This window comes from Perognathus longimembris, chromosome 26, assembly GCF_023159225.1.
Source record: "Perognathus longimembris pacificus isolate PPM17 chromosome 26, ASM2315922v1, whole genome shotgun sequence".
NCBI lineage: Eukaryota > Metazoa > Chordata > Mammalia > Rodentia > Heteromyidae > Perognathus > Perognathus longimembris.
The window spans coordinates 7634259-7643399 of NC_063186.1; the positions used below are offsets into that span (position 1 = coordinate 7634259).

The following is a 9141-nucleotide window of genomic DNA, read 5'->3' on the forward strand; positions in this document are numbered from 1 at the left end:
TTTGCCTTAATGATCCGTAATTGACATTGAAGGAGCAAATAATGAGTCCTACCGAATGTTCACCTTGGGGGGCCTTATCTCATGTAATCGTCCGGAAGACAGACGCTCACACACGCATGGACTGATAATAGATATATAACAGCTGATCAAGCCCAGCACTAGGGGCTCACGCCTGTCATCCTAGATCCTCAGGAAACGAAGATCGAAGGACTGCGGTTCAAAGCCAGCTCAGGCAGGAACGTCTGTGCGACTCTTAATCTCCAGTTAACCTACCAGAAAACCAGAAGTGGCGCTGGCTCCAAGTGGTAGAGCACTCACTAGCCTTGAGTAAACAGAGCTCAGAGACAGCACCCAGGCCCCAAGGTCAAGCCCCAAGACGGACCAAAAAGAAAAAAAAAATCAGTATCAGATAGATAGCAAAACACTTGTCCTGGGTTCAATCCCCAGTCCCCCAAAAGTAAACATAAATAAGATAGATGACAGATAACAGGATGGATAGGATGGGACGGTTGGAGATCATTTGGGTGTCCTATGGGGACAGTTCAGGGCCTGGCCCTGCAGCCCCCACAACCCCAATCTTCCTCCTCGGCAAGCTGGTATCCAGTGCTAATACACTGTCACAAGTAAGAATGGAGTCTGAGGACCCTCGGGACACAGGCAGTGACACACGAGGCGGTGTCACCCGAGACGGAGACCCACGTCGTCAGGACAGAACGTCCGCGTCCCCAGCCCCAGCCCTGGGTGCACCAGCTGCCCGCTTTGAGCCCTGCCTGCCGGCAAGGAGGCCCAGAGCCCAGGAAGGGAACAGAGGCTCTTCCCAGGAGGAGGGGGGGCCAGGCCCGGAGTCCCCGGCAGCCTCCGGGGAGAGGAAAAGCCCCCCAAGCGCAGCCCCCCACGCCTCGCTGTTCTCTATGGCTTTTTATTCCTATGTGATTCTGCTGCTCGCTCATATAGGGATTGGAGCCGTGGCGCACGGCGGGGACAGCCGGCGGACACCGAGGGCACCCACACTGCGCCGGAGGGTTCTAGAGAAGCCAGGGCCCAGGTACCCTTCGGGGCGGCCCTCCTCTCCACTTGCCCCTTTCCGGCCACCAGCTAGGACAGGACAAAGCGGTGTGTGTGTGTGTGTGTGTGTGTGTGTGTGTGTGTGTGTGTGTGTGTGTGTGTGTGTGTTCATGCCAGTACTGGGACTTGAACTCAGGGCATGGACACTATCCCTAAGGACTTTCCTGCCGCGGCTGGCTTTGAACTGCAGCCCTCAGGTCTCAGCCTCTTGAGTAGCTAGGATGACAGGCGTGAGCCACCAGCGCCCAGCTTAGACTCGTTCATTGTCCTGACCCACTCAACTACCCCAAGGCCGGAGCCGTCCTGGCTGCCACCACAGCTGGGCTGTGTTCCAGAAGAGTGGCTGAGAGACCTGGGGATGTTCAGCCTGAGACCACGGGGTTGGCACAGAAGAGAAAAATGAGACTCTTGTGGCCTGGAGGAGTCCAGAGGACCAGGAGACGAGGCGGATTTGGGTGCAGCCAAAACTAAGGGCGGTCCAAATGCAGAAGGGATGCCTGGGGTTGGCAGGAAGTAAACATCTACCCAACGAGGCCTACAAGGAGGTGGAGGGGTTGTGGCAACGATGCTCTCCACGAGAACCGCTTAGAGGCTTGGGAAGGTGGCTCAGCGGCAGAGTGCTCGCCTCGCACGCATGAAGGCCTGGGTTCGATTCCTCAGTACCACATACACAGGAAAAGCCGGAAGTGGCGCTGTGGCTCAAGTGGTAGAGTGCTCGCCTTGAGCAAAAGAAGCTCAGGGACAGTGCTCAGGCCCTGAGTTCAAGCCCTAGGACTGGTTAAAAAAGAAACACAAACAAACTGGTTAGAGCAGAAGCAGTCCACAGAGGTGAATTCCATGGGCTCTCTACTCACCCACAGAGCATGCTGGGAGCCTGCCTCAACCTCCCTCAATCCAAAGAGACAGGCATAGAGTGATATTTGTTTGTTTGTTTATTTATGAAGAACGTACCGGGACTTGAACTCGGGATCTGGGCCCTCTCCCTTAGCTTTGTCACTCAAGGCTGGCACTCTGCCACTTGAGCCACTGCTCCCCTGCTGGCTTTTGGCTGGTTAACTGAAGATAGAGGATCTCAAGGACTTTCCCCACCCAGGGCTGGTTTTGTACCTGATCCTCAGATCTCAGCTTCCTGACTACAGGCCTGAGCCACCAGTGCCGGGCTTCTGACTGCCATTTAGATGGAGTGAGTCCCGAGGGGAAGGTGCACCCACAGCCTGGTCCTTTATCTTTTCAGTCCTCTTAGCATCACACCACAGAGCAGGCAGGCCTGGGAAGGGTGGCTTAGAGGGAGGAGGGTGGAGAACAGTCCTAGGGGCTGGTCCCCGTCCTCGGGGCTCCCTGCAACCGCTACAGTGGTAGGAGTGGAAGAGGGTCTCCATCTTCCAATGTGGTTGATGGCGATGAATGTGTAGGATGGGACAAGGAGACAACCAAGCAGCCGAGGCTCAGCACAGGGGTCCCAAGCCCTGGGGCGGCGGCCCTGGGGACCACCTTCGCCTTCCCTAAGGCCCTGCCATGGGTCTACACCTTATGGGTGTGTGTGACTCTCAGACCACGGCCTGTGCCGTCACTGAGGCCGCAGAAACAGGAGGTGGACGTCCATCACGTTGGTACCCGTCATCCCTGTGTACAGCAGGTGCGAGCCACCCTGGAGGCGGCACAAGAAGGTGTGCGAGTCGTTGTGGGCTAAGAAGGCGGCCATGTCCAAGCCTTGGGCGGCGGCCTGGCTGGAGAGTTCCCGCGTGACCCAGGCCCCGGCAGCCTCCGTGGGCCCATCTCGCCCGTCGGTGCCACCGCTCAGAAACAGCGCCTCCACGGGCCCCAGGGGCTGCCTCCCCAGCTCTTCTCCGACACGCATGGCCAGCTCCTGGTTCCGGCCGCCCCTGCCAGAGCCCTGCAGCTGCACCGTGGGCTCTCCCCCCGCCAGCAGGCACACGGGGCCCCTCGCCTCCGTCACGGCCCCCAGAGCCTCCTCCAGCTGCAGGTCGGGGAGCTGCAGCTCAACGGCCAGCTGGTGAAGCTTGGCCTCCTCCTCCTCCTCCTCCTCCTCCGCGGAAGCCGCAGCCGTGGCGGAGCGGGTGAGGCGGGCTGCGGCCGCGCGGGCCAGCAGCCCGTAGAAACGGGCCACGCGTCTCACGTCGCCCTGCAGGGCCGTGCTCAGCACCGCCGCCCGGTAGCCCAGCGCCTCGGCCTGCTTCTGGGCCTCGGCCAGCGCCAGCACGTTGGAGCCGATGATCACGTTGAGGACGTGGCCGCAGGCGTGTGGCCCCCGGGGGTCGGAGTCGGCCCGGGCCAGCACCGTCTTCACGGAGCGGGGCAGGGCGGTGCGAAGGCTGTAGCGGTTGAGGATGTGCAGGCAGTCTTGCACGTTGTGGGCGCTGGCCACTGTAGGGCCACTGGCGATCACCTCCACGGGGTCCCCCACCACGTCTGACAGGATCAGGCTCACCACCTGGGGGAGGGCCACGGGGCCAGCCTCAGAGGCCCAGTCCCACCTCCGCCAGCCTCAGAGGCCCAGTCCCACCTCCTCCCTTGCCCCCCCCCAATCCTTAAGGACAAACTGCTTTGGGGCATCCAGCACTCAGTACACATCCACAACCACTTCACTTTTTTGATTTTTTTTCCTTTGGTACTACTTGGGTTTGAACTCGGGGCCTGGCCCTTGCTAGGCAGGCACCCTACCACCCGAGCCGAACCTCCATCCCTAGGCCCTGCTTACCACGCTCGGGTGGATTCCCACAGCGTCTAGCCAGGAGAACCCCCTCCTCTCTCAAGGACCCCTCTCAGGACTTGCCCGCCTGCCACCAGGCCGCTGTCAACCTGGACCCTGCTCTAGGCTGTCACCTCCCGGCCCCGCACGCGGGGAGCCCAGGGCTGCGGGAGGAAGACGCGATGGGCGCACCTGAGCAGGGTAGGCGGCCTGAGCCAGCCCTCCGCCCTTGAGCTGGGACAGGGCCTTCCGGATGGTGTTCAGCTCCTGGATGGTGGCTCCGCGGGCCGCCAGCACCTTGGTGAGCGTCTGCTTCTCCTCCAGTGTGACGGGGGGGATGGGGGCAGGCAGCAGGGCCGAGCCCCCACCTGCAGAGTTAGTGAGGGTCTCAGGTGGAGGGGATGCATCCCAGTCCAGGGACCGGGTGGACAGTGGCAGGCAAGCCCGAGAAGGAAGACGGGGCTCCAGCGCCCCCGTGTGGACATAAAGCGAGTATACACAGTCACCATGCCCCGGCCACCCCCAGATCCTAGCAGGCGCAAGAAGAACTAGCCGATCCTTAGGAGCTTGGAACCGGGTTCAGAGCAGGGGTTCCGTTTGTTCCCATTCCCCCTCACCCAACAAGGTGGGGAGGACCTCACAGCTCAGGGGAGCCCAAGGCCGCCCGGGTGGAGCCATCCAGGTTCCTCACCGCCGCCCCTACCTTCCAGTCCCAACGCTACCCTGGGAGCGCGGACCAATTGCGGAATAACCTGGTACTTGGAGCAACCCCTCAACTCCCCCTCCCCCCCCGGCCCTGAGCCGAATCTGGCACCCAAACCTGAGATGAGCACCAGCAGCAGGTCGTCAGCAGTGAGTCCCTCGGCCAGCTGCCGGATGGCCAGCGCAGCCCGCAGGGCGTCGCGGTCTGGTAAGTTGTCCTCAGCACCCTCGAAGACCTGGATGTGGCTATGCGGCTTCAGCAACATCTCCCTGAGGAGGAAGCAAACCAAGTAAGTGAGAGACGGGGGGGGGGGGGGGGGACGCCTCTCCTCCCTCCTGATTTCTCATTTCTCTTTTGCCAGTCGTGGGGCTTGAACTTAGGATTTGGGCGCTGCCCCTGAGCTTCTTTTTCTCAAGGTTAGCACTCTACCACTTGAACCACAGAGCTACTTCCGGCTTTTTCTCTGTGTGTGGTACTGAGGACTCGAACCCAGGGCCTCATGCATGCTAGGCAAGCACTCTACCACAAAACCACTTTCCCAGGCCTCTCCCGCCTGATTTCGTGCAGGGGGTGGGGGTGAGTAAAGGCATAAACAAGGGTGTCACTGACACCCACCCAGAAAGGGCAGACCCAGGAGCAAAGGAACACTGGTAGGGAAAAAAAGGGCTCCAGGCCAGCTTTGGTGATCTGAGCCATTTTCCTTACAATGGACAGTGGGGAGCAGCCCCCCGAGGCTCCTTACTGCTTGCCGGCATGCTCCATAGCAGCACGGATCCCCTTGGGGACGCTGATCACACCCTGCACGAGATGCTGGCCCAGGAGCTCCTCGGCTGCCGCCGCCATGCCCAGCACGGCCTTGCCAAAGCCCACGAGGTAGAGGTTTTGCTTCAGTTGGTAACTCCGGTCCCGCACCTTCAGCTGCTGGCCCCCGGGATCCAAGGACAACGCCCTGTGCAGCATGGGGCCCGGCTGCACGGCCCCCACAGCACCGTCAAACACCTGTCGCGCCTGCTCCGCCAGGGCCATGCCGCTGGCCAGCCGGGCCGCTGGAGCCCTCCAGGAGCAAGGGCGTGAGGAGGCTCGGGCCAGGCAGGGCAGCACCTGCAGGGCTACAGCCATGCCCCCTTGTGCTCAGCACCACCTCGTGCCCATAGCCCACCTAAGAGGACAAAAAAGCACGAATGAGGCCACCGACAGAAGCCCCCCACCCACCCACCTCGTAGCTACTCCCGTCCGGCTCAGACGCCACGGCCACTGCTGCGAGAATGAACCCTCTGACGGCTCAAGGAGATTTTTCCTGACACCCACAGCTACCTGATCTCCTGCCAGTCCTTGGAGCCCTGCCACCCAGCCAAGTCCTCCTCTTCTGCGGGCCACACACCGGTCCCCTGGAGATGCCACCCCAAGTCCAAAGTTCCTAGGAAACGGACCCTCCTCCTAGGTCACCCTCTTTGGCTGCGGGTTAATCATTCGCCGAGGGAGCAATTCCCACCAGTGGGCTCTCACCCCACCCCCTTTCCACCGCCGGCACGGAGCCCTCACCCAGTGGTAATGCCCCTTCCTAGCACTCCTGCCTGCCCTCTTGACCACTTCTGCTGCCACTCACTAACCTCGAGCCCACTGACCTCCAGCCTGCTCTAACTCATTAGCTCATGGAACCGGGCTGGGAAGACTAGGTCCGCGTGGGGAGGCTGCGCGTTCCATGAGACACACACAACCTGGGCAAGCTCAAGCTCAGCCCGGCAAGAGGCCCAGGTACAAATCCAAAGGAGCAACAAAGTCTAATTCTTCGAGAATCAGGGATGTTTTGGGAGGGCTGGGGAACTTTAGCTAAGTCCCCAGGTACTGCAAGACGCTGTGTGTTATGGGACTCAATCTACATGACAGGGGGGGAAAAATGCCCTTCTACCTACATAGCTGGCCAGGCCCACTCTTGCCAAGAACACCGCTTTTGGCTCTGAGACAGCAAAACAAGTCCTCAGTCATACCACCCACAGTGGTGAAAAGCCAATGGCTGGAGCAGCCTCCCATAACTTAACCCAAATAGTCATTTCCCCCACTGAGCAAAGTAAATGCTAGAGAAGCTTTGGGCGGTGGGGAAAATAAAGCCACAAAATGCTCATTTATAAAGGGTGTGTGTGCTAAGGATTGAACCAAGAGCTTTCTCCCATGTTTCTCCCATTCTACTACTGAGCTACATTCTAGTCCCTAACAAGGCATCTATTTTAATCAGTGCCTACCATGAATGCTGTAAACTAACTGCATCAGCAAGTGTGGATGAGGTAGGGGAAGGAGGTTTAGAGGTGGGATTATAGTTCGTGTGTGTGTGTGTGTGTGCGTGTGTGTAGATACTGGGGTTTGAATTCAGGGCAGGTGCTCCACTGTGTCACATCTCAGCCCAATGGTTTTTTTGAGAAAGTCCCTTACTTCCTGCCCTGTCACACCCTGGACCATGAAATGATCATTTTAGGCTTCCCATCTTTGTAGCTGGGATAACAGGTGTGAACCACCACCCTCAGTTTCACCTGAGATGGAGTCTTTCGGACTTTTCAATATGGGCCGGCAATGAACTGCAGTCATTTGGATCTCAGCCTCCCCTCTGCAAGTTAGGATGGTAGCTTGTTGTGATGACATGCACCTACTGGTTAAGAAAGGGGTTCTGGGAACTTTTCTGCCTGGCCTGGGCTGGAACTGTAAGCATTCCTCCCTGTCTCAGCCTCTCAAGTAACTCGATGTGAGTGGTTAGGGAATCTCCATTTCTCTTACGGGGGCCAGCACAAAATGTGAAAGTGGAATGAAATTAAGCCTCATGCCCTCAGAAGTTAGGTATGTAGGTCTGTGGCAGTGCACTTAACACCAAACATCAGTTTCTCTCACACCCAAAATACTAGCAACTTTCAGACGCTGGCGGTTTTAGCCAACAAGATCTCTGCTTTCCCATAAAAGCCTGGCCCTGCCCAACTCCTGCTGAAAGGTCACCGAGAAGAAGGTACCGCCACGGGGAACTCAGCTTTAGCCAGGAGGATCACTGGGGCTTGTTTATTAGAGCTAAGAGCACACAGCATTTAAAAAAAAAAATCTTGATTTTTATTTTTTTCTTTTGAAAGCCCAACCGAACTTTGTACCTACTTCCCAGATGACCCAATCTTGCTACTGGATACCAGAATCTGGGGCATAAGGGACTCTCAAGGTTGGGATGTAATTCCAGGACCTTCAGTTAAATTTGAACTTCCACTAAGGAAAACTTTTTTGGCCATCGGTATGCCCTGTGCAATATTTGGGATATGTCTCTACAGGGGAATGGTTCACTGATGATCTCAAATTCAAATTTAACCCCGCGAGTGTTTTGGTGGTGGTGGTGGTGTTTTTGGCCGGTCCTGGGGCTTGGACTCAGGGCCTGGGCACTGTCCCTGGCTTCTTTTTGCTCAAGGCGAGCACTCTGCCACCTGAGCCACAGCGCCACTTCTGGCTTTCTCTGTGTATGTGGTGCTGAGGCATCGAACCCAGGGCTTCATGCGTGCTAGGCGAGCGCTCTACCACTAGGCCACATTCACAGCTGGGGGGGGGGGGGTCTGTAATAGCCTAAATCCTCCACCTCGATTACCAGGCAGCGTCTCCTCTCCAATCCAGCACCCTCCGCTGTCGACAAGTTGGGGGGGGAAAAAAAAAAGAAAGACCGAGCCGCCACACGCCCGGTGCGCACGCGCGCGCCCGGATGACGCCACTTCCGGACACACGCCTACCTTCGGAGGGCCCGGAAATGACATGTCGCCGGCTCAGGCCCCGCCCTCCCCGCGTCGTCTTCCTCGGAGGAATGGCCGCCGCGACACGCCCGCTGACACTAGACCTAGAGCTCGGCTGTTGCACCCCCTTTCTGCTGTGCCCTGGGTCCGAAATGATTCCCGAGGGCCGAGGGGGCTCCTCACGACGCAAAATTACCGCGCAGCGACTCCGGAAGTTCCGGGCTTTCTCCGCCCCCCCTCCCCACAAGCTGCGGAGACCGGAAGTGCGGGGGACCGGAAGTGGAGGGGGCGGGGCTGAAAGGGGTAGAGCTGGAGCTCGGAGCTTAGGCCGGGCTCTGCGGGTGGGGAGAGCTGGCCGGCGCCTCCTTCGGGCCACGGTTCTGATCCCCGCAGTGGATTGAACAGCGCTAGTATCCTCCTGCGGTCACCAATCAGATTCGGACCCCAGAACTCACAAACGAAGATACTCATGGGTTTGTTTTTGTCTGCTTGTTTTTGAGGAACAGGGATTTTGGGGGGGCTTGGAGTATTTGTTTCATGTGTTTATTGAGACGGGGGAGGGGGGGTGTCTCACTTTGTAATCCCAGCTGTCCTCAAACTCGCAATCGGCCTTACCTCAGCCTCTCAGAATGCTAAGGCTAAACCAAGGCGCCTGTCATCCTAGCTATTCAGGAGGCTGAACTCTGAGGATCGCAGTTCAAAGCCAGCCTGAGCAAGGAAAAATCCATGAGACCCTTAGCGCCCTTTAATCACCAGAAAACCGGAAATGGTGCTGGGGCTCAAAGAGATAAAAAGAGTGCTAGCCTTGAGCAAAAAAGAGCTCAGGGATTTCAAGCCCCATGACTGACAAAAACCGTAAAACAAAACACAAACTAGGGGCTGGGAATATGGCCTAGTGGCAAGAGTGCTTGCCTTGTATA

At 58.2% G+C, this 9141-nt stretch overlaps 1 protein-coding gene across 2 annotated transcripts; it reads right to left on the bottom strand.

Moving 5' to 3' along the window:
- Nucleotides 1–2072: 2072 nt before the first annotated feature.
- On the bottom strand, nucleotides 2073–8433 carry Glyctk (glycerate kinase). 2 transcript variants are annotated; one of them, XM_048334673.1, is made up of 5 exons: nucleotides 8417–8433; nucleotides 5221–5634; nucleotides 4596–4747; nucleotides 3968–4143; nucleotides 2073–3517 (listed from the first exon to the last, which is right to left on the bottom strand). In XM_048334673.1, exons 2-5 carry the CDS (start codon nucleotides 5595–5597, stop codon nucleotides 2633–2635), a joined length of 1590 nt encoding a protein of 529 aa, XP_048190630.1. In that variant the 5' UTR covers nucleotides 5598–5634; nucleotides 8417–8433; the 3' UTR covers nucleotides 2073–2632. The 2 variants fall into 2 exon arrangements, with proteins under 2 accessions (XP_048190630.1, XP_048190629.1); XM_048334672.1 differs by lacking the exon at nucleotides 8417–8433 and adding an exon at nucleotides 5779–6172 and having other exon boundaries at nucleotides 5221–5622.
- Between the last annotated feature and the right edge of the window lie 708 nt (nucleotides 8434–9141).